Source organism: Mchenga conophoros, linkage group LG5 (genome assembly GCF_057382185.1).
Source record: "Mchenga conophoros isolate Kocher_MC1m ecotype Shallow Benthic linkage group LG5, M_conophoros_male_GT1.1, whole genome shotgun sequence".
Classification (NCBI taxonomy): Eukaryota; Metazoa; Chordata; class Actinopteri; order Cichliformes; family Cichlidae; genus Mchenga; species Mchenga conophoros.
Window position 1 is genome coordinate 28362293 of NC_140530.1, and position 26281 is coordinate 28388573.

At 37.4% G+C, this 26281-nt stretch overlaps 1 protein-coding gene across 12 annotated transcripts in view; it reads right to left on the reverse strand.

Moving 5' to 3' along the window:
- The window catches only part of ptprt (protein tyrosine phosphatase receptor type T), a 333988-nt gene that overhangs the window by 92067 nt on the left and 215640 nt on the right, over positions 1 to 26281 (reverse strand). For 7 of the 12 annotated variants that reach the window (XM_085274701.1, XM_085274699.1, XM_085274700.1 and 4 more), the window contains one exon: positions 19823 to 19958. In XM_085274701.1, the coding sequence (XP_085130827.1) occupies positions 19823 to 19958 (136 nt within the window). Of the gene's footprint in view, positions 1 to 9769; positions 9803 to 19822; positions 19959 to 26281 lie in introns of all 12 variants that reach the window. The other 5 variants (XM_085274697.1, XM_085274695.1, XM_085274694.1 and 2 more) reach the window with 1 other exon arrangement.

Below are 26281 nucleotides of genomic sequence, written 5' to 3' on the forward strand. Positions count from 1 at the left end.
TTGGTGTCACGGTTCGATATTTTTTCGATACAAAAAAATGTTCATGCATTTTTAATTTGTCATTTATTAAAATTATAAATATATATTTTAACTCAAAAGTACAGTTTTTAAATTTAACCCTAACCCTTGTGCGTGTTTTTTATTTTGACAGCGAATGCGCACCTGCGGACCACTTATGTGCAGCCCTGGTTATTTAGCTCATCATATCGCAGCCACAGAAATTCTTTTGTCCATGAAACCATAAAGCTGCACTTTCTTTTTGCCTTATAGTCTGATTTGTCATAACTTCTCCGTTTTGTGGTAAGCTTTTCTTTGGCTGTCACTTCTTCACCCTGACCTGTCTTATTTGGCTCAGCAGAACTGAAATGCTTTTACACGCTCACTCACATAAGCTCAGCGATTCTCTGCGCGATCAACCTCTCACATGTGTAAGCTGCGGGAGATTTCACTTGTCATGTTTGCATAGTAAGCTAACGATTAATAAGACGATGTCAGAGGAATTGGTGCACAAATTATCATCACTCACAGATCAGTGCTGTCGCTCTCTATACACAGTTCGCACGATTGCAAAGTGAAAGCAAAAAAACAAGCGCAAATTCAAACGCGACTTCAATATGTCACATATTGACAGTGGCTCACCGATGCCAATGACATAATTAGTGTGAATGCTTGAAAAGCATTCACAGTATTGTTCTTCTAATCTTTATTATTATTATTATTATTATTATTATATTTTATTCTGTATTCCGTACGTTTTTTGTAATCCTACTCCTTCAAAACCGTTCAACTTAGAAAAACCATTCCAACACCGTTAGATTCCTATTCTTTTGGACAACACTGCTTCCATTTTTCATATTTTTAACATTTATATTTTTAATTTTATTCAACTTTATTCAACAAAAATTTATAATGTATTTCAATGGGGAGACCCTTCAAATCCTCATTCAACTTACTCATTTTTAAACTCTTACTACTTCCACATACATTGACATAGAGCCACCATTCAAACTTTAAAACGAAGACAAGACATTCAACTATTCAACTTGCATTTATCTTTTCAATATCTATTATACTTTTTCTTCAGTTCCAGTTTAAGTTTCATGATGTTTTTTCACCCGTTTCAGAGTTTATAATGGGTGTGTATGGGACGGAATGTTGGGGCTAGAGTGAGACAGCTCAACTGCTAGAGTGAGAGGAGCAAAAAAATTAATCTTAAAATCTTTTTTAAAACTGCTGCTGTGTCCGCAGCGTTTGCTCTACAGGTATGATTTTACCCTCAAAACGTAGCCATCGCTGTCCTCTTTCATCCAATGTGTTTACTATTGTACTAGGTGTTATGGTTCTTTCATAAATGTCACCAATGCACAGCCTCCTCCCTCCAACTCTTCCATAGACTCTAATGTTAAAATGGCTCAGAAGGTTCGTTTGAAAATCAGAAGAGCATGGTGTCTTTCCACTGTCACCACGTCCATATAATAAACTCCACAGACATGAAAACTGAGAATTTGGTAGAGTAGACATTGCTGTCGCTCACAGTGAAAGAATTTTGTCAATACAACTTTTACTTTTCATTTGGGAACGATTTGTTTCGGCCTGACTTTTCTGTTCATTTTAAGCAGCAAAAGTGAGGTGCATGTCTGTGTGCCTGTGTATGGAGCCATTGGGTGCAGTCACTATAGCAACCAGGCTCACACCTGCCTGCTTAACGAGCTCTGCCTGCCACTGTGCCAAGATTCATCTTAAACACTTCTCTTTCAACTGCTGCTGTGTCCACAGTGTTACAGCCATCATTTTACCCTCAAATTGTCGCCATTATTGTTCTCTTTCCAACACCGTATCTTTCAAAGCTCAGGCATTTAAACTTTTTAAACTGTGTGGATCAAAGTGGAGGGATCACATTTGAGTCATTCAGTGATTCAAAGAATATGACCTTTTAATATTCATTCAGATGTTTTCTGACTCTAAATGTTCTTTTCTCATTTCTTAGGGTTTTCTAATTTACATTTAAAACATTTTCAGTTTTTTTCCAACTCCTTCTTCTGTGTAACCTTCAGCTTTTAGCAGTTCAGCACCTTTGTTTTCAGGTTAAATTCGTTTTTTTTTTGTTTTTTTTTAATCTCATTCAATATTTTTAACTCAAAATTCAGCAATTAATTCATTTCAGTGCATACATTCAGATTCAAGCATTCACACTGCAGTTTCTTCAGAAAATGCACTTTCTAGTTACCCAGCTACATTTCTGAAAGAATGCAAAAGCATTGACATATATTTTTCCTACAATAGCCCGACGGGCAGGGAAGAGAAAGATTTTGGTAGCCCGACTGAAAAAAATCGCTAGCTCCAGGACGTCGGGCTAGCGATATTGCAAGCCCTGTATCTGATTGAGGAATCACTCATCTTTGGAAAAGAGAGTTTATTACAGAGAAATGTCTCTTTCCAAAATAAAAGCTATACTATCCGCTTCTTCTGGGCTATATTCTCAGCAGCATAAGGAGAATCATGTGCTAACAGCTGTCTAAATGACTCGGCTAAAGTTAGTAGCATGCTTGCTTTTTTTTGCCTGCTTCCACTTGTCTTTGCACTAGGATGATGTCGGCGTAAATGTGCAGTCATATTTGTTGTGTTCCCACTAGTGCTTTCAGGTTAATCTCGTTGAAATGACCTTAACGCCACAACACCGCAAATCTCCGTTAACGAGCTACCGCCGATCGCTCCGTGCATGGGGCTAGACGGCCAACACGTTAACGAGCTAACTGCGCTAACACACTAGTTCACACCAATGTAATTGAGCATTGCATGGCACATCCAACATACTGTTTTACTTTAGTCCATGACTCGCTTACCTTCAGGGTCATACGTCACATGAAAACCAAAATAATTCCAAACGCCAGATCTGAATGAGGTTCAATTTGCCTGTTGCAAGTAGAGCTTAACTTCTGTCTCGCTAGCTTGCCCTGCGCTCTTCCTTCTGACGATGCTGTCTGTGTTGAGCGCTCAGTGGATCTGCGCTCGACAGTGCAGCCTAGGCGGAGTAGTCGAACACAGATTCACTGAGCGCTCAACACAGACAGCATCGTCAGAAGGAAAATTGATAAAATAAATTACAAATGTTGTATTGTTCGATACATATGCGTACCGAACCGAAAGCACTGTATCGAACGGTTCAATATCGATACGAATATCGTTGCACCCCTAATTTTTTGCTATGAAGTATATATTAGTACATCTAGTTGCTGATGAATTTAATTAATTTTTCTCTACTGCATGTTGGATTAATATATTTTGCCTTCACAAAATCTCAAGAAAAAGTTCATGCTGAGGCATAACAGAACATCCAAGGAATATTCTAGAGTGATGTCCAAAGATATATTTGGTTAAAAAAAAGCTTCATTGTAAGTCAGCTGTGAACCGGCCAGCAGTCAATCAAATAAATTGGATAAGAAGATCTATGACTTGTGAAATGATTACTTCACTCACCCAAAAAATTATACTTTTTTCATAAGAGCTTTGCCAGGTCATTAACTTTAGAAGATAAAAACACATTTATTAATCCATCATTCAGTCTTGTACCCTGATGTTAAAACTTTAACTTTCACCCACACTATCAAATTATTAACTGAATGACTTTTTCTTCATAAAATTTGAAAATTAGATGAAAGAAATAAAACAAAACAGTTTCAATATACAAATCATTCTATTAATAGGATTTGAAATAGTCGCATTGGACTTTCGACAACTCCAGTTAAGGAACTACTGAGCAATATTAGAATCTGACCAAGGTGTATGATTTGTGGGTAGTTGAAAGAAGAAGCATGGTACTTCAGAAAGAAGTACATTCATTTTGTGTTGTAGTACACATTCTACAGTAAACAAAAACAGATGCATGTCCAGTACTTAATTAGATGTATTTTTAAATGTTAAAGCATTAATGACCTACAACTTTTATTCAATGTAGCATATGCTAATGTGCTAGCAATGGGCTCTGGTCTCCATTAATTTAACAGGGACTCAGGGGTATTTCATGGTCTATGCTGTCATTATGTTATATATAACTGAATGGCTTGCCCTGAAATATATTTTTTAACCTGTAGGTTTTTCAATACGGCATGAATACTTAATTTTGGTTTACAGGTGAAGAGAAAAGTAAATATAAATACACCACTGATGCCTCCATCACCATTTGGCAGGTAAGTAAATGAGATAGATCGAATGAGAAGTGACAAAACAAACCCAAAGGGAGAGGATGGAAGCTGGAAGAGTAACACACAGAAGCAAGGAGGTAAAGGTTGAATGAGTGTGGTTTGTAGCAATAATATCTGTACAAGGCCATAATTTTACTCTGGATTGTGTTTAAAATCGTTAATCACAGAAAACGTACTAATTATGTCTGAAATTTAATGAATTGCAAGACTAGTGAAAGTAATAATAAAAATCAAATTAATATTATAAGGACCAACATGTTAAAGCTAAGCCAAGAAAATCTTTAACCTTTTACATTTTTCCTTCTCCTTTATCCTGTTTTTGATAATAAAGCCACAGGTTTATTCCACTGCACTGTACTTGACTAATATGACATGTGTATCAGTGTGTGTGTGTGCGTGTGTGTGTACGTGTGTGTGCTTGTTCTGCTACTTCCTCAATGGTTTGTTGGTAACTTTGCCCCCCAGCATACATCCTTCATCTATGAGTGGCCAGAGATTGGGATTTCATAATATGTCTGGACACACAACACACACAAACATACACACTCATACTTCATCAGACTGAGTTGTTATAGCACGGAAAAGTCAAGCACAGTTCAGAAGGATCAATACTTCCATTCCACTTCACAGAGGAGCACACCTTACACAACTACTGCAGACTGCTTCAATCAGTCAATCTATCTGATATGCCATCTTAATTACTTACATAATATGAATTTTGTAAATGCTGACAAAATACCTACTATAGCTTTTCATGTGACAGAGAAGTTACTGGCCGTTAGTAGGGCTGATATACATGTGAAAAGCGAAATGTTATTAACTGTATTAACTTTTTACAGGCTTGATGTTTTTAGTAAATGACTTCTATACTTTATACTCCTTCACTTTTTTCATCCAGCCCCCTTTTTTTGTTCTCATTCTGTCTGTTTTATTGTTCTATTCTTCTCCTTCTGCTTCTGTTTTTCCATCTTCTGATAATAATGTGAATGATAAACTAAATAAATAAATAAGACAAAAAAAGACTAACAAGAGAAGCATAGAGACTCTATAGTACTTCCTACCCCTCCCCCCGAAAAAAATATATTTCTAACACTAATAACACATTTATAAAATGGCATGGTTGGATAAAATGGGTTAGCTAGCCAGATATAATAACAGTTACCAGCCTGGAAGGGCTACTTTGCTATATTTAAGGGCAGTAAAAAAGTATAGTAGATATAGCGAAGGCAGCAGAGATGGAATGAAAAATCATTTGTAACAGAAGAGTTATTTTTGAGTTCTGGGTGCACACAGCAACACTATTGTAAGGCAACGAGGTGAGGCAAAATAATGTTTTACTCAATGCTTACACATATTTTTACATGAAGATAGAATAAATCTGCCAGAGCCTTTGAAAAGAAATGTAGTTTGTTTTAAACCAGCGCTTCATAGCTTTGTTGTGGAAACATTAGTGCAACTGAGACAAATGTTGATGAAACTGGTATTACATCAAACCACAAATCAATATCTACACCTAATTCTAATGTCATTCCCCAAACAAAGAACTGTCCTTAAGCAGAGCTTTGCAAAAATGTGGAAAAAGGTCCAAATGTCCTCACTGAAATGGCCATAAACAAATACTGGTCCTCATTAAGATAGCTGAACAAGTGACTATGTGCACATAGTCACACCCATAACCCTCTTTAAGAGCTCTGCTGACATTGTCCTTATGATATTAATAAAATGCAGAGCACTGGGAGCCCAGCTGTAAAAGTCATAGTCGTTAAAACTGGTCATAAATATTAATATAGTGTAGAAAAAACACTCAACCAAGTTATTCAGGGTACCGTGTTTGAGACTGATTAAATGGGGCAGAGAGAGAATGAGAAGAGACTAGCTTGGATGAGAAATGGGGAAAAATCTGAACTTTTTGTTAACAAGTTACACCTAAGGTCTCCGTGTGTAGCAGTAAAAGCATGTTAGTTAAACCTTTTAATATGCGACTATGAAAGTAAATTCCGTGTTTGAAGGACAGAAAGTTAAGAAACACAGGGTATCAATGAAAGTGAAATCTCTTCAGAGTGCTCACGTCTACAGCCAAGTTAATTTGAGGTTTGACAGAACACCGCTTACTTGACATGTACGGAAGGAGGACGCTACGATGGAATACGCATATGGACACACAACAACACTGAGACATAGTGGAAAAAATGACAAGAGAAAAGTACTTACATATGCATGCATAAATGTCAAAATAAATAAGTTATTTGACAAATGAAGGGTGGAAAAGGAAGCCTTTTAAAGACTGCATGTCCACACACAAGTTCTGTAGTTTTTATCTATAGATTTGATCATTATGGCTTTGGTTGCATAAAACAGTATGAGACCACACAAACATAGAAACACTGCTCATATCACCCACACTCGAAAACTAAACCGAAATTCTTTCTGTGCAATGCTATGCCAACTACGATTTGATTATCGAGAAATGCAAATAACTGTTTCATATGGCAGTAGAATACACACACAGTATTTGCATGGCCTATGTTTAACCTTGTCTATTAGATTATGTGTTTTCAGCTTTTAGGCCAGTCGACTACTCTGATTCTTTTTCTCTTATTTAAACAACTAGTAAATTAGCCACAGAATATCCGTGGTGATCACACAGTATGAGTTTGTACATTTGTGTGAGTGTGTAAATGGTTTGTCATCACCAATTTTAAATGTGCTGTAAGTGGACCATCAAGCATTTATCTCAGCAAGCTGCAGAGTCCATTATTCAACCATGTGTCACATCTGCAGAATAGGGGTCAAGTCCAGCTCTGTTGTGAGTGCATGTGTGTGTAAGTGTGTCTGTGTTAACACCTCCAATTTATCTACTGATACGTCCAAGTTTAGCATGAAAGAATTCGGTACTTTCAAATTTGTGTGCTTCTTAATGTTTCTCTGTGTGTTTTTGTACATCTTCTAGTTTAGAGACAGAGTTTCAGTCCACCAATGTATTGCATGTGTGTACACACTTGCATACACGGGTACAGACACAAACACACACACACACACACCACTTGGCTTCACAAGAGCCTGCCATTTGCAGTGGATTCAGCCTGAGTCCATTCCCTTGGCTGACACCAGTTTCTAATCGCCTCATTCCTCTTGTTATAGATGAGAACCCCAGGGTGTCATATACAATCTAGAAAGAAGATGTGTCCTTTTGTTGTCTCAAAGTTGAGAGTCATCATTTATATTGTGTTTTTTTTTTTTTTACCAAACAACTGTTAATCTTGGCATCCTCACAATTTTCTAAAGGAATTAATACAAAAGCTCTTTTCCTCACACACATTCATTTAGCACTATATCTATCTCACATCCACACCTAAGGCCAATTCGGACATACCACTTAACTTAATATGTATGTTTTGAATGTCAGAGGAAACCAGAAAACATGGGGGAAAAAAACCTGTACAGCTATGCATAAAGGTCAAGCAAACGGAAAGGAGATTTCAAATCAAAGAACTCTTTGCTGCAGGTCAACAGTACTAATCACAAAATTAATTAATTTCCGCATTTTTTTAATAAAAAAAATGAACTGCTGCTCTTTGCGCAATGATTACAACTGCTAAATCAGGATTATGATTAATCTAAAAGTTTCAAGAAAATAAACCAACAGTTTTGGCAAAGTTCCTACTTTCTCTGAGCGACTGTGCACCATCCACAAGGACTGTCACAACCTTTAACATCTAGCACTGCATCAATGTCAATAAACTTCCTAAAATTACCAGATTTGGGTCGGCTTTAAATATATGAAGAACTATGTTATAGAATTCCAAGTTCAAGCCACTGGCAATTTAATCTTTATATGCTACTACTTGTCTTTGGCCAAAAAATCTTTGGTAAGTAATTTTTGACTCTAAATACTTTACAATCCCCCAGAATACTAAATGAAATATTTAATCTAAGGTAAAAAGAAAAAACTGTACTTTATTGCAAAGTCATTGTAGCACTGCACTAAATATAACCCAGGTTGTCTAATCAATAGTTTAATTTTATGTTATATGTATATAGGGTTATCCATATATAACCTTAAGGAAGGGGATTTATTTGAGAAACAGATAACTACCATGACAGTAACAGAATGGATTGTCTTTGAGCCCAGAACAGTGTAGGTGGAGATATTTGTGAAGCATCGCATTTCATTCGGCAAGACATACCACAAATCCTAATCACCCACCTATGTTTTTGTTGAAGCCAAAAACATAATTTCTCTCCTAAAGTTTGATTAATTATTTAACTTTTTTAGCTAATTTTAGGGCAGGCTGGCTTGATTCCTGCATTACTGCATTATACCTACATATAATTAATTACACCAACCTGCTATCAATGTAGAAAGCACCATAATGTGGGAAGATTTTTTTTTCTCTGTCTGAAATTCTGTTGATGGAAAATTAACTGCAGATTTCTTGCAAATAATGAAACAGTTAACAATGTTTATCAGTTTGTCAAAGCAAATGACTGGTAGAGTGTTGGGCAGATAAATCTCATATCAGAGGAAATGATAAGTATACTTTGATGCATTGAACGTCCTCAGAAATTATAATAGTTTTAGATGTGCACTTTTGACAGGACAATAAAGTACCAAAAAGGACAGATGGTGTGCAACAATGTGTAAATGTTCACATTAAATAAATTAAAGTACTGACAAAGTGACAAAATATGTTAGAAAGTTTTCCAAAAGCATCTTAGATTAACTTAACTTTTCTACCTAGCTAATAGTAACAGCCAAAGCAGCCATTAAAAAATTCCATTCACACTTCAGTTTGCTACTAAAACTTTGCTAAAACGTATTCCCCAAGTTAGACTTTCAGTCAGCAAGGAAGAGAGATAAGTATACAGACTAATGATACTATTACAGGTAGGGTGCCAACAACTGCCTAAATGACTTCTAATGTCTAACAATGGAACTTGCAAAGTAACATTAAAATCTAAATTTCATCTATTTAGTGGCATAAATCGGGCAGTAAAAAGGCAATCAGAGGCGTTTTAAGTCTCAGTGGTAAAACTGCTGAGAGGAAATTGCATACCACAATATTAGGCGTTAGATTTTCATTGTATGAAAGAAAACGAATATGTGACCCCCAAATGCCTTTACATGTTGCTTAGGCCATAACATTCTATGGTCCTTTTCACCAATACTAAGATTCAGAACCAAGGTGATTACACACTGTCTGCACACTTATTATATTGAAAGGTACACACCATGTATCCCAAGCTTTTTTGTTTGGTTTGTTTGTTTGTTTTCCCCCAAAAGGTACATCTGATTTTTAGGTTATCCCAATTCAAGGTGAAAGATGGACAACTGGAAAGTCTTTCAAGAAATATATGGAGGAACGTTCAATTATATCATTAATGAGATTTTTTGTAGGTGTTATAGCTAATGAGTTTGTCAAATATGAGAAGAATAATTCTCAGCAACTTAATATTCAATGACAGTGACAAGATGTATTTGGAAACTACTAAATGCTGAGGTGAAAATCACATTGAAGAACAGTGCGGAGTGGATGTGGTCATGTCTAGAAGCAAACATACAATACCCCACGCTCAGAGTTCTCCATGTGTGAATCTCTCTATCGGAGCAAGGGCAAGGCAGGTACAGGACGGGACAGGAAGGGGTGGAGCCAAAGACAGGAAGCAGGAAGATAGAGAGAAACATAAAAGGGCGTGAGACTTGATTCAAAGAGGATGAGTTGAGCAAGACATCTGTTTGTTTGTTTTTTTAATCATTTGTAATGCATTCCTTTCATTCCCTCACATTCATTACTTTTTCAATTTATGCTAAGCATTTGACACCAAAGTTCAGAACTAACATAATAGGGCTGGGACTCTTTGAAGCACCTTATTTGTCTTGTATATATGGTCAAATAGGAGGCAAATATGTGAACTAGCTCTAGCTTACATTCCTGTGACTCACTGTATTTTTTATTAAGAAACTACCAATTATTATTAAATTGTTAATATTGTATAGTGCATAGTGACAAGCAAAGTTACATTAACTCTTTCAGAAGATAAATTTTGTGATATTACGAGAAGTGAGAAGTTCATTGAATATATGAAGCATAGTATATGAAGTTTATTTTTGCTAAGAAGATCTAGTTTAACCATTTGCTTTTTGGACCATTTTGGACCATCATCACCATTGGTGAAAATCTAAAATGTCAAACTTCACTGAATACAATATAAAAAAGTCACTTTTCAAATCAAAGTTGAGGATCAGAGCCCAAATTCCTCTATGAGAAAGTAAAAAGCTCCAGCCTGCAGATGTGATTCTTCAAACTGTTTGGTAGTAGAGCTGGGCGATAGAACGATAACGATATGTATCGCGATATAACTTTTACTCGATAGAGAAATTAAGCTATCGCGATAGACCTCGCCGCTCTTGTCCTCTTAAAATAAAAAAATAAAAAATAAAATAAAAAAAAAAAGGTCAGCCAATCCAAACTAAGTAGCGCAGAGCCGAACCAATCACAGCCGCAGCGTCACGTCACGTGACTTGTTAGGTACAGAACAAGTGCCAAGCCGCACGTGTGTTTGTTTGGGAAGCAGCCAGCGGGTAATGGAGCCAGCGCATAATGGAGGACATGAGTGTGCCGACTAGAAAAATCAACCGAGCGTGACCGAAGAGAAAACAGATGACGGTTCCAATGCCGGAGAGATTGTCGAACGGAAGAGCCATAGAAGTTCCGTAGTGTGAAGGTATTTCAGCTATTTCAAGTCTGACAAAAAACAGAGTAGCATGCACTGTAAATTGTGCCGAAAGCAAGTCTGGAAATACAATAAACTGGTGCATGTGTCACGCTGTGCGCCACGTTATTGTTTCGGTGAAATGAATTTCTACAATACTGTTACTGTTAATTCTACTCTCTGCAGTGTTTAAATGCTTACATATACACACAGTTACTGTCCCTCCACACATACGACTCGGTTCTGCTTCTATGCCGCAGCTTTGTTTACTTTTTCCCACCGAGGCTTCTAGACTTCTGATTGGCCAACATTTCTGCACGGTTAGGAATCTAGCTCCACCTGCTGCTTTGGCATGTTCATAGCAGCGTTTTCTTTCATTTCTCCCTTTATGTGTGGACGGGATTATTTTTTTAAAACGAAAACGGAAAATCTCCGTTTTCAAAAATACCCGTGTACGTGTGGACGTAGCCTCAGTCTCTGACTGGAAGCGCTAATTCGTCATTCGGCTTTTGTCAGACTAAAGTAACTGTTAAAACTGTTTGAAAAGCTCAGCTATACAACAAGGAGAGATTGAGAATTTCCTTTTAGTTCTCAGTTTATTTGATATTGACAAAAGTTAGTCAGTTTTGTCTGTTCTTCTGTAAAACAAACTAAGATTTATTTTTAGAATTAATATTTTGTTTCTAAGTGGAATTGACAATTTAGTCTGTTTCGTTTGTTCTATTTTGAAACTTAAACGCTTTAGTGGCTGCCTTTTGTGTAGTTTGCAATATTTGCCTTTATTTATCTGAAAAAGTCTCATGTTCCTTAAGTACATCTACCCTGTTGAACTTATTATGGGAAATAAATATTTAAATCAAAACAAGCTGCTGATTATTTCACATTTTACTTGTGAGCAACGGCACATTTAAATCTTACAAATATAGTTATTTGGCTTATATCGTGATAGATATCGTTATCGCCTGAAATGAAAAAAACATATCGTGATATGAAAAAATCTCATATCGCCCAGCTCTATTTGGTAGCAATTAATCTTGAGAGCTTTTCAAGACCCCTACATTTCGGGAGATGAGTACTGCACTGCTAGCCATTTAGAAAGTTGTGCAGTAAACCAAGACTAGGTTTACGATCTCTCTCAAGAGTGAGTCACCACAAGACTAAGAGTGTGAGTCAATAACTTCATTAAGGCAAATGTGAATAAGTTTGCAGGTGCAATACATTGTTGTTAAGCATAAGGTATGGCTCCGATACAAGCCTAGAACAAATAAAAACTTCAGTCTGAAAGCAGCTTTCAGTCTACACCATTTAAATTTCAAGGTCGCGTCCCTGTGAACTCTGTGCCAATTCCTGTGTACCTACTACTTTTACACTCCTTAAACTCCTGGGAAGTTCTATCCTTCCTACTGAAATTATGTGTTTGGTCTTCAAACACTTGTTTGTCAAATTGACACAGCTTTTATGTTTAAGTGTGTCAGTGGTACCATGAACACTCTCCATGCATTTTTAACATTCACAGGATTCAAAAATCATTGGGCTGTAAATTGTGATTTTATTTTTTTTTTTTTTACATCTTGAAGTGTACCATTGTGCTAGCCTTCACCAGTGCACATAACACTGAAAAGCTTTGGCCAAACTAACATCATAACAATTCACGGCATTGCTTCAGCCCTATTAAAGTGGATTCAAATAACCTTGTTTTTTAAGTACCAAAAAGGTATTAGCCTTTTTTTAAGGGGAAATAAAAAACTCTGTAAGGACACTTCATGGACTTTGTAAAAAGATCTGTATTTAACATAAACTTGATCAAAACTATTGTTTGTAGTTGTTCTTTTGGTGCTTTTTTTGAACTAACAAAGCAAATGATTATCGTTATCACCATCATCACAATCACAGGAAAATTGTGCAATACTGGTATTTTGCATTCAGACTAATACAAAACTAAACTTAATCACTTATGATTATGTAGAAGTGAGTAGTAGGGTTACTGTGTGTAGATACCCCATCAAACACCTATTGTGTGTCATATTTTTATGTCATTTTGCTGTGTTTGGGCAGTGGGTGTGTAGTCAAATACAGTGGGGCAAAAAAGTATTTAGTCAGCCACCGATTGTGCAAGTTCCCCCACCTAAAATGATGACAGAGGTCAGTAATTTGCACCAGAGGTACACTTCAACTGTGAGAGACAGAATGTGAAAAAAAAAATCCATGAATCCACATGGTAGGGATTTGTAAAGAATTTATTCGTAAATCAGGGTGGAAAACAAGTATTTGGTCAATAACAAAAATACAACTCAATACTTTGTAACATAACCTTTGTTGGCAATAACAGAGGGCAAACATTTACTATAGGTCTTTACCAGGTTTGCACACACAGTAGCTGGTATTTTGGCCCATTCCTCCATGCAGAGCTTCTCGAGAGCAGTGATGTTTTGGGGCTGTCGCCGAGCAACACGGACTTTCAACTCCTGCCACAGATTTTCTATGGGGTTGAGGTCTGGAGACTGGCTAGGCCACTCCAGGACTTTCAAATGCTTCTTACGGAGCCACTCCTTTGTTGCCCGGGTGGTGTGTTTTGGATCATTGTCATGTTGGAAGACCCAGCCTCGTTTCATCTTCAAAGTTCTCACTGATGGAAGGAGGTTTTGGCTCAAAATCTCACGATACATGGCCCCATTCATTCTGTCCTTAACACGGATCAGTCGTCCTGTCCCCTTGGCAGAAAAACAGCCCCATAGCATGATGTTTCCACCCCCATGCTTCACAGTAGGTATGGTGTTCTTGGGATGCAACTCAGTATTCTTCTTCCTCCAAACACGACGAGTTGAGTTTATACCAAAAAGTTCTACTTTGGTTTCATCTGACCACATGACATTCTCCCAATCCTCTGCTGTATCATCCATGTGCTCTCTGGCAAACTTCAGACGGGCCTGGACATGCACTGGCTTCAGCAGCGGAACACGTCTGGCACTGCGGGATTTGATTCCCTGCTGTTGTAGTGTGTTACTGATGGTGACCTTTGTTACTTTGGTCCCAGCTCTCTGCAGGTCATTCACCAGGTCCCCCCGTGTGGTTCTGGGATCTTTGCTCACCGTTCTCATGATCATTTTGACCCCACGGGATGAGATCTTGCGTGAAGCCCCAGATTGTGGGAGATTATCAGTGGTCTTGTATGTCTTCCATTTTCTGATGATTGCTCCCACAGTTGATTTTTTCACACCAAGCTGCTTGCCTATTGTAGATTCACTCTTCCCAGTCTGGTGCAGGTCTACAATACTTTTCCTGGTGTCCTTCGAAAGCTCTTTGGTCTTGGCCATGGCGGAGTTTGGAGTCTGACTGTTTGAGGCTGTGGACAGGTGTCTTTTATACAGATGATGAGTTCAAAGAGGTGCCATTCATACAGGTAACGAGTGGGGGACAGAAAAGCTTCTTACAGAAGACGTTACAGGTCTGTGAGAGCCAGAGATTTTCCTTGTTTGAGGTGACTAAATACTTATTTTCCACCCTAATTTACGAATAAATTCTTTACAAATCCTACCATGTGAATTCATGGATTTTTTTTCACATTCTGTCTCTCACAGTTGAAGTGTACCATTGGTGCAAATTACTGACCTCTGTCATCATTTTAAGTGGGGGAAGTTGCACAATCGGTGGCTGACTAAATACTTTTTTGCCCCACTGTATGAGGATTCTATAAAAACATCTCATCTCTAGGATTTCAGATTTTCTTTCTGTGTAATGGATGCATAAACAAAGCTCCAGTAGTAGGTTTTTTTTTAGACAAACAGACAGAAACAATTGCATATATGACTTTAACTTAGAGTTTGTGCACTTCTACATATGTGTATAGTATTTACTTAAAGTTATACACCGTGGTAAAACCATGAAACAGACAAGGGTTAATAACTTCAGTAAATTTGCTTGTTTGCCTGACTAAACTCACTTCTGTGTTCCTTCTTTTTAGATGTTTATATAATTAGTTTTTATTTAGAATGAGAATTTAATTCACACCTCCTTTTAAAGTTGTTGTGGGCATGAAAGGCGTATGAAAGCTTCAGATAAAATACAATCACAAAAGGCAGTTATTGAGCCAGAATTTGAAATAGCTTGGATAAAAGGAAAAAAGGGGTGAAATAAGTTTAACATATTTTCCATCAATTTGCAGTTCCAAAGATGTCACCTTTTCTCAATTACTTTGTTTAGGTCTGCTTCTCTGGCATTACAAACAGAAATCAGCCGGTGTACAGGGAGCTTCTGCAACATTAATTATTCATTGATTCTCCTCTTAAACTTTCTATGAAAAGTGTGTCTTCTGGTGCTGGTTCTTTGAGCCCTCAGGGCTACCTGGCTGTAGAAACACTGAATCCCCATTAAGCCTTCAGCCTTGTTCAGTGTTATTCACTTTCACATACATTATCAGCAACATGTCCTGGCTTTCTTCAGAAAATAAAGTCCATTTGGAACACATGTAAAAGTGGTCTAAAAGATTAATTGGTGCAGAGTAATTTATGAGGTTTAAAAGGCATGTAAAACACTTTCTGTTTAAAAAAAATCTGCCACTGGGACTGGCTGAAGTATGCAGTGTAAAATATAGATGATCCCAGATATATGGTAAAACCATCACTATCTGAATCCATTCAGTTGGACTCATGTTATCGATTGTTTTTCTTTCTTGTGTCTCCATGACTCCCCACTATGTCTTGGTACAATTTAATAATTTCCCTTTTCTCACGTTTTTCCTATCTTGATATGTACTCCATGATTTCATTTGACATATATGTGCCCTTTAATTCTGACTGATGGCCTCGGTCAGCTCCGGTTCACGAGAAGCATCCCAACTGCTCCTTCTTTTCTCTATCTTTTTCTCTACAGTGTCATTGCTTTTTTTGTCTATATCTACTGTTGCAATGTTTGCCCTCTAATTGGCTTTTTATGTATATTATGCCCCCCACCCCCCCAGTCTGGTTAGCATCTCATTAGCATATCCACTTGACCCCAGGGTTAACCAGTGCTGCCTGGTTTTCAATTACCATATTCCTTCCAATCTTATACATTTGTCCCTTCCTTCTGTTACTCTCATCCTTTCCCACTTTTATTTTGTTTAACTTCTATATTCCCCATTTGTGCCTTCTTCTGATTTCTCCACCTTTACCTTTTTTGTTATATAATGTATTATCCTCCTTTGGCTCTACTGGATTTGTAATCCTCTTATTTGGTATATTTTCTGTTAGCCTGGGTTAGCCTCTAATTAGCATTTCAAACTGACCCAGTGCCCTGCCTGACTTTATATTTTTGCCTGAGTACTCTTTTGCTTGCTTAAAATGGTTACAACGTTATATTTGACTAGCAATAAGGTATCTGCCAGTTTTCCCTCAGGGCATTTTTATCTGTTCATCAAGCTTAATGTTCAAAATTCAACAGCTGTTCAATAGTAACAGGTTATGAACAATTCTTTAATTTAGCAAATGCAAGTTGAGAGCATCCTTGTTGCATTTAGACAATATTTTGTCCTTTTTCTCTCTCTCTCTGTGGAACAGTATGATTTTACATGACATTGTGCTTGATTCAAGCTTTTTGCTAACTAATGTTTTTAGTCTAAGGAGCTTGGAAAGAAAAACACCTGGACTTCTTTAAGTTTCCTTGAAGATGTTTCACCTCTGATCCGAGAAGCTTCTTCAGTTCTAAGCACAATTGATGGAGAATCCCAGATTTTAAGCCCTATGGGAGTGTCCCCAAGAGGGTCATGGACCCCCTATTGATCCTCTACCTAATCACACGAGCCAAAGTGTGAAAATGGGTGTGGGTCACTATCAGCCAAGGTTTTAGGTGAACTCATTTTGAGACCATGCCCCACCATATCATGTGACTTACTGAGATCAAATGACCCTAGATATGAGTGAGCACTGAGGCATCTGGGACGGGATCTCAAAACTGAATTATAGATTGCAGACAGCTGGTGTTGTAAGACAGCCCCTCTGTTCAAAGATGGTCTTCCACGACCCTCTTAGGAACATTCCCAATAGGGCTTAAAAATCTGGGACTCTCCATCGATTGCTCTTAGATCTGAAGAAGCTAGAGGTGAAGTGTCTTCAAGAAAGTCAAAGAAGTCCAGGCTCTTTTAATTCCAAGCTCCTTAGACTACTATGACCTGGATGGCTGAGAAGCTTCACAGACAACAAATAATTTTAGTTTTACACAAGCAAGTAATCTACCTGAGAACCTGACCTTGTTCAGTGCTATGGTATTTCATTTTAGTGGATGTTTGGTCGATATTAAAACACAACTTTTTATTTTAGGAATGGAGACAGTACAGATTTGTAAAGCATCAAACAATCTCCAGTAGCTATATATTCCTTCCAAACACAGTATTACGTTTTGTAAAGAAAAAAAGAAAATCTCAGTTTTTAATGTCTAAAACAGAAGGACCAAGTGAACATATTGTCTAAATGTATTTCATCACACTCCCGTGCAGCGTTTAGTTTTGAAGTGTACGCAGTTTATAATAAATACTGATAATTACTGATCTCTTAACGCACTATAAAGTGGTTACTGGAATGCATTTGCAAGTGTGTCATTATTTTCTAATTTGACTGGTAACAGAAAATAATCCTCACACTATTTAGTTTTTTCTCTAATTTTGCTGCCAAGTTAATGTATGTTTTAAAGCAAAACCAACTTTTTGGGAAAATAAAAAACAACCTGTGACACAAAAATCACAAATGTAAAAGCAATATGAAGGATATGAAGGTTAGAGAGGAATGGGATAATTGATGGAACAGTATAGAAAACTAGAGAAAGTAACAGAAAGAAAGGCTGGTGATGGTGCAAGCCAGTGTGCAAGTAAACAACGATACAGAAAGCTTTTTATATCTGCTAAATGGGTTATATAATACAGTTTTATATACACTCAACAAAAATATAAACGCAACACCTTTGTTACTGCTCCCATTCCCCATGGGATGGACGTAGAGACCTAAAATTCATTCCAGATACACAATATAACCATCCCTCCCAAACAGTGGTCACAAATCAGTCCAAATGTGTGGTAGTGGGCACATCTGCTATATTGAGATAACCCATCCCACCTCACAGGTGTGCCACATCAGGATGCTGATCTGACATCATGAGTAGTGCACAGGTGTACCTCAGACTGCCCACAACAAAAGGCCACCCTGGAATGTGCAGTTTTTTGCGCTATTGGGGGTCTGGGGACCCAGAACCGGTCAGTATCTGGTGTGACCACCATTTGCCTCATGCAGTGCAACACATCGTCGCATGGAGTCTATCAGATTGTCAATTGTGGCCTGTGGAATGTTGGTCCACTCCACTTCAATGGCTGTGCGAGGTTGTTGGATATTCGTGGGAACTGGTACACGCTGTCGTATACGCCGGTCAAGCACATCCCGAACATGCTCAATGGGTGACATGTCCGGTGAGTATGCTGGCCATGCAAGAACTGGGACATTCTCAGCTGCCATCTGCCCTGAACAATGTGAACCATGATTCATCCGTGAAGCGCACACCTCTCCAACGTGCCAGACGCCATTGAATGTGAGCATTTGCCCACACAAGTCTGTTACGGCGACGAGCTGGAGTCAGGTCAAGACCCCGATGAGGACGACGGGCATGCAGTTGAGCGTCCCTGAGACGGTTTCTGACAGTTTGTGCAGAAGTTGTTTGGTTGTGCAAACCAATTGTTCCAGCAGCTGTCTGGGTGGCTGGTCTCAGACGATCTTGGAGGTGAACCTGCTGGATGTGGAGGTCCTGGGCTGGTGTGGTTACACGAGGTCTGCGGTTGTGAGGCCGGTTGGATGTGCTGCCATATTCTCTGAAACGCCTGTGGAGACGGCTTATGGTTGAGAAATGAACATTCAATGCACGGGCGACAGATCTGGTTGACATTCCTGCTGTCAGCATGCCAATTGCACGCTCCCTCATTGCTTGTGGCATCTGTGGCATTTTGCTGTGAGACAAAACTGCACATTCCAGGGTGGCCTTTTGTTGTGGGCAGTCTGAGGTACACCTGTGCACTACTCATGATGTCAGATCAGCATCCTGATGTGGCACACCTGTGAGGTGGGATGGATTATCTCAATATAGCAGATGTGCCCACTACCACACATTTGGACTGATTTGTGACCACTGTTTGGGAGGGATGGTTATATTGTGTATTTGGAATGAATTTTAGGTCTCTACGTCCATCCCATGGGGAATGGGAGCAGTAACAAAGGTGTTGCGTTTATATTTTTGTTGAGTGTATATATATAAGTCTCTGGGGAATAGTATAATTCTCATTTATTTGTCTTTAAGGATTATAAGATTAAATATGTCGCCAGGTTTAATACAAAATTTTGACCTTTTATATCGCCAGAAGAAATGTCTATAAATCTGTAGGTTTTGCGGATATGTTTTTAACCTGAAATGTTTGTTAAAAATTTTAAATCTTAGACTTTTTTTGTTGTTGTTGCAAGAAACAAAACCTAAAGGGGAAAAAAAACATTGTAAATTCTGATTCAGTTTTATTTCTAAATGTGGTCAAATCTCTTTAACTGAACATATTTTTTTCTTGATAGATCATTAGGGTCAAATTAATCTGTCACTCCCTGCACACTTAAAACTATCCACCTGCGTATATATGCTAATGAGGACACTTGAAACTTAAGAATACAGCCTATGCATTAACCTCGCTTTCTTTTAGTTTACTAATTTGCATTAAAGGTGCATTACTATAAACATAAAACTGCAGTGCTACTTACTAGTATAAAACAAACTACACACTGCCTTGTCTAAGGGTTAAGATAATGGCACTGAAGTTACAAAAAAATGTGTTAATAATGACTCATTGTGAAAATGCTACATTTAATACCTTTAAGCTGCTACTCTGTCCTGTTGGTTAGTTCAATACCTACCTGCGTTTGAAGGTGAGAACAACTCCAAGAAGGATGATGATGAACATAAGAATCCCAGCAATCACGCCAGCCATTTTAACTGTGCTGTCCACCTGTTTCTCTGGCTCCATAGCATCAGAGTCCTGCGTTGATGCACCTAAAAGCACACATATGCACACACAAACAAACAGGTATGCAGATAGTCACATTGGTAGGGAACCTTAAACATATTTGCTTGGCATATACATTCACACAGAAATGCTAATGTGCGGATGGACATATTCATTTGCATACAGCATTGGAAGTTCAATACGGTGAGCAGGTTTTGCAGGCACACACATTCACTCACACCATTGTGGTCAGAAGTTTACACAAACTCATCATGAGTCGTCGATTAATCATTTGGGGCTATTATTCTTTGAACTGTTCATTTTTTAAATTTTCCTCATGTTTGTATAGCTTTAATGTTTTCTTTAAGGTCCCTTGGAGCAATTTCTAAATAACTGCAGATAATAAGTTCACCAGTTTAAGCATCTATATGGAAGAAAAAGTTATTTAGATGTGCCACTACTTTGCCAAGGTGCGGAAAAAGACACAGCTGTCTTGGAAATCAGTTAAGATGTTCAGAAACAGCACAGGAATCAAGGTTCAAACCAGCCATGAAAAACTGCTCAGATGTCACAACCCACAGTGAAGCTAGTCACTCTGTTGGATGGACTGAGAGACTGTTGACCAAGAAATAAGCCCCTGTTCAAAAATTGAGACATTCAAGCTCAATTGAAATTTGTAGCCAACACAAACAAGCCAATTGTCTTCTGGAGAAACATTTTTTGTCAGATAAGATTGCACTGTTGTCAATAATGAAAGAGGTATTTTTTGGAGGCTTTCAACCCTAATAACACTTTACCAGTTGTCATGCAAGGTGGTGGTAGCATTATGCTCTTGAGTGGTTTTGCCTCATGATGAGTGTATGTAAACCTCTGACCACTACTAGATCTATATGTATACAAAGACATCTTTATTGATGGACCCATATATCTAGATATAAAATGTGTACACAGTCGTACATATGCTCAAAGACAAAACATATATATGTTGGCAATGAAGGAATACTGGAAACACTGTATCCCAAGGTGAAGATAAATTCTTAACACTGCATCCACATTAAAAGAGAATATAACCCATAAAATCATGGTAACAAAACACAAAAACAAAAAAGTAATAGGCATTGGATGAAATGTGATCATTTTTGTTCAAAAATGAAAATTTAAAGGAGAAATTTGAAATTTAGCATTATTTGACAATATTAGACAAGAATTTGTAATGACAAAGCTCACACTAAAATGTGTGAATTTTCAGTATGTCATTTTGAAAGCAAACATTATTTTCACAAATGTTTATATTTCATTTTAGAACAAAATGATTAGACATACTTTGAGTGATAACTGTTAAAAGGCTTTGTGTTCTTAAAAAGTAATAAGTGATAAATAATGGCATACAACCATACACAGTGTAATGAAGATGACAAACAGTGGATGAAGAAAGCATTTCATTGGCAAAAAAGTGGTGCTTCATGAACTGTTAATAATCAATAACTAATTACTCTCAAATTTACTACCCTTTCTGAGTGTTTGACAGTCTCTTTCAAATGTAATGCAGTTTTAAATTTAGTAATGCCTCTTACAGGTAAATATATAAAGCCAAAGAATAAAGGGAAATATAGTAGGGGTGCAACGATACACAAAATTCACGGTTCGGTTCGGTTCGATACTTTGGTGTCACGGTTCGATATTTTTTCGATACAAAAAAATGTTCATGCCTTTTTAATTTGTCATTTATTAAAATTATAAATATATATTTTAACTCAAAAGTACAGTTTTTAAATTTAACCCTAACCCTTGTGCGCGTTTTTTATTTTGACAGCAAATGCGCACCTGCGGACCACTTATGTGCACCCCTGGTTATTTAGCTCGTCATATTGCAGCCACAGAAATTCTTTTGTCCATGAAACCATAAAGCTGCACTTTCCTTTTGCCTTATAGTCTGATTTGTCATAACTTCTCCGTTTTGTGGTAAGCTTTTCTTTGGCTGTCACTTCTTCACCCTGACCTGTCTTATTTGGCTCAGCAGAACTGAAATATATATACTGCTACTTTTACACACGGACTCACATAAGCTCAGCGATTCTCTGCGCGATCAACCTCTCACATGTTTAAGCTTGCTGCGGGAGATTTCACTTGTCATGTTTGCATAGTAAGCTAACGATTAATAAGACGATGTCTTTTTTTTTTTTTTTAATTCATATTTTTATTAAGGTTTCAAAAGCAGGCATTCACAGTATGTACATCATGTAAGCATTCTTCATACTTAGGTTATCTGCCTTAAATACTGAAATAGTATTTTAATTTACATCCAAGTCATAAGGGAAGAATACTTACAACGATAGAAGTAATTGAAACCATCACATAATCCGAAAATCAAAAAACAAAAAACAAAACTAACAAACCTAAGAAAAGAGAAAAAAAAAAAACAAAAAAAAAAACACGGATGTGTTGGTATGGGGTGATCCTATAAATATATATACATACATCATAATTATTGGTTTGTAATAGTAAAATCTGGCCTATGAGGCGTGATATATTTAACCCAGTTTTCCCAATATGATGTAAATTTCTCCAGCTTGTGGTTAACAGAAGCTGTTATCTTTTCCATGTTATAAATTTCCATTGTGATTTCCATCCATGTACTTATGTTTGGGCTCTCTGGGGATAACCATTTTCTGGTGATATTCTTTTTACAGGCCACCAATAAAATATTTATTAAATGTTTATCATATTTAGGCCATTCCTGAGGTATATATCCAAAGAACATAGTCTTACTCTCGAGAGGTATTTCACGTTTAAAGATATCCTGTAAGGCATTATGTATTTCTCTCCAATAATCCCTCAAGATTGAGCAGTCCCAGAAAATATGGTAATGATTTGCACTTTGATTTCCACAGTTCCTCCAACAAGCAGGGGGGTTATCATCATAATGAGACTTCTGAGAAGGTGTTATAAAGTATCTAATTAGGCACTTCCAGCCAAATTCCCTCCACTTTTGTGAGCTGGTACACATCCACTGATATCTCCATATTGCCGTCCATTCTTCCTCTAATATTTTTATCCCTCCTTCCTTCTCCCATTTTGTTCTAATATATGAAGTCGAATGTGGTTTCAAATAAGACGATGTCAGAGGAATTGGTGCACAAATTATCATCACTCACAGATCAGTGCTGTCATTGCAAAGTGAAAGCAAAAAAACAAGCGCAAATTCAAACGCGATTTCAATATGTCACATATTGACAGTGGCTCACCGATGCCAATGACATAATTACCCAGCTACATTTCTGAAAGAATGCAAAAGCATTGACATATATTTTTCCTACAATAGCCCAACGGGCAGGGCAGAGAGATTTTTGTAGCCCGACTGGAAAGATCGCTAGCTCCGGGACGTCGGGCTAGCGATTTTGCAAGCCCTGTATCTGATTGAGGAATCACTCATCTTTGGAAAAGAGAGTTTATTACAGAGAAATGGCTCTTTCCAAAATAAAAGCTATACTATCCGCTTCTTCTGGGCTATATTCTCAGCAGCATAAGGAGAATCATGTGCTAACAGCTGTCTAAATGACTCGGCTAAAGTTAGTAGCATGCTTGCTTTTTTTTGTCTGCTTCCACTTGTCTTTGCACTAGGATGATGTCGGCGTAAATGTGCAGTCATATTCGTTGTGTTCCCACTAGTGCTTTCAGGTTAATCTCGTTGAAATGACCTTAACGCCACAACACGGCAAATCTCCGTTAACGAGCTACCGCCGATTGCCCCGTGCATGGGGCTAGACGGCCAACACCTTAACGAGCTAACTGCGCTAACACACTAGTTCACACCAATGTAATTAAGCATTGCATGGCACATCCAACATACTGTTTTACTTTAGTCCATGACTCGCTTACCTTCAGGGTCATACGTCACATGAAAACCAAAATAATTCCAAAAGCCAGATCTGAATGAGGGTGGGGGAGGTCCATCTTGCAAGGAGAGCTTAACTTCTGTCTCGCTAGCTTGCCCTGTGCTCTTTCTCCTAACTATGCTGTCTGTGTTGAGCGCTCAGTGGATCTGCGCTCGACAGTGCAGCCTAGGCGGAGTAGTCGAACGCAGATTCACTGAGCGCTCAACACAGACAGCATCGTCAGAAGGAAAGTTGATAAAATAAATTACAAATGTTGTATTGTTCGATACATATGCGTACTGAACCGAAAGCACTGTATCGAACGGTTCAATATCGATACGAATATCGTTGCACCCCTAAAATATAGGTGAAGAATAGTGGAATAACGTTTTAAAGAAAATTGTTTTTCTTAAACCATTACTGACTTCATTTCAAAGGACAAAAACAGTCAAAGGACAATGCACAAATGTGTAAGTCAGTAAACGACATCCAGGTTCATGGTCCAGAAATGTACATAGAAAACACAGTACAGACTGGATTTGCATCACTTTGAGTTACGTAAGGATTAAATAATTTGGCAAATTATGGGGAAACAAATGGGGAAACTTGGGGAAGGGGGATAAATGGTTTGTGTATATTGTTGATTTTACTAAACAAGAAAACATATTCAAATATATAAAGCGCTGATATATAAAGCCAAATAAAATATATTATTTTTATAATAAAAGAATGGTATGTAATATGAGTTACAGCTTAACCATAGTTTCCATTAATGATAATACCACTGAATCTGATCAACACTGATGTCACAGAAGGTCACAGAGAGGCCAATGAAGTGTGTTAAAGGCATATAAAGAAAATTTCTTCTGATGTTTCATTCATATATATGAAATTTATATCTAGAATTTATTTTGTAAAATGTTTTCAAATACCGTCTGTGCTGAACCACAGAAATATCTAAAAAAAAAAACAAAAACAAAAACAAAAAAAAACTGCTTAGTGTTTTTGGTCTGTCCTTTAAGACAGTGACACAAATGCACTCTCATTGTCAGTGCTTTTCTCAACTGGTAACTGGTTGCTAAAAATTATAAAAGTCAAAGATAAGTTCCTAGGATATTTTGTATAGAAACCAAAAGGTAACTGTCAATAACTTTCAACAGACTGAATGTCAAAAGGTAAAATCAGACATAAAACAAAGGACTGGTAAAATGTATTACTTAAAAACTGACAGTTCATAATAAAAAATACACTGGAAAGACAAAGACAAGAATCCCCAAGCTTGTGATCTGTGATCGTGCACATGAATGCCCCTGTCCTCGTGGAGACATATGCCAAACAGATTCTTGTTATAACCTTGATAGACAAAGACAGCCGATTAATAAAGTAATACTGCTGCGTAGGAGTTCAGTTTAATCCCCCGTCTCTCTCATCTTCGCCCCCTCTGCAATAACAACACAAGGTTGGCAGTGGAATGCACTGAGCTAACGGCTTAAGCACCTAACCTTGGCACACTCAGTAATAGCTGCTGCAGTCCTCAATTGCCGTGGTGAGGAGATGTTCTTTTAAAAACCCCGAATGCCTTCAATGACAACATATTCTCAGTCTTTATAGCTCAATCATTGACAGTCTACCTGTCGTGTAGCTGTATCATCTTTGAAGAAAAAAAAAGAAGAATGCATCAGTTATTCTCTGACAATTTATTGCTAAAAAGATTTCTTTGTGTAAGTTTAATAACACATTATTATGTTCTGCTTTTTGAACACTTTGAGTTTTCAAAACTTGTACCCCATATCGGCAGATCTGTTTTATGAAGAAAAAAAATGAAGAGATTTTGAAGGTCTTATAAATACAACATGTCAAGACTGAATTGTGTTCGATCTACACCAGTGTTAGCATGCTAACCCCTAGTACATCATGTGTAATACCGCCCCCACTCCAAGATGCAACTCTGAGTTACAATACTGGGGTGGTTTATGCAACAAGCTAATACTGCTGACATAAACAACAGTTATTTAGGAAATTAAAGCATCTTGGGCAAAGAATAACATGCCCTTCCAGAGACAATAGTGTCCCCCTAAAAAGAAAGACAATTTTTTTATATTCCTTTCTTTTTGTTTTTGCTTCCTCTTAACATTTTTAATCTTATATACTAGATTTTTGACTTTTTTCTTCCTAGAGAAACAGAAAAATCATAAAGGCACAAAATGCAAAGTGTAATTTTAAAAGACATGGACCTGTGATTATTTTTACACTTGTGCCACCCCAAGTAATCACTGTACAGAGGATAGTGGTTCTAAAAAGAAAAGGTGCTTTTCCAGATATTGGAAAGGTGCTTTTAAGAACTAAGGGACTTTGCAAGGACGTTTTACTTGAAATTGCTTTTAGTAATAATACAATGTAGTAATTTTTTAACGTTTTTAAATCTTTGTTGGGATCGTTCAATATTTTTATTTATTTATTTTTTTTATCTTACTTACTCTTTTATATCGAATGAA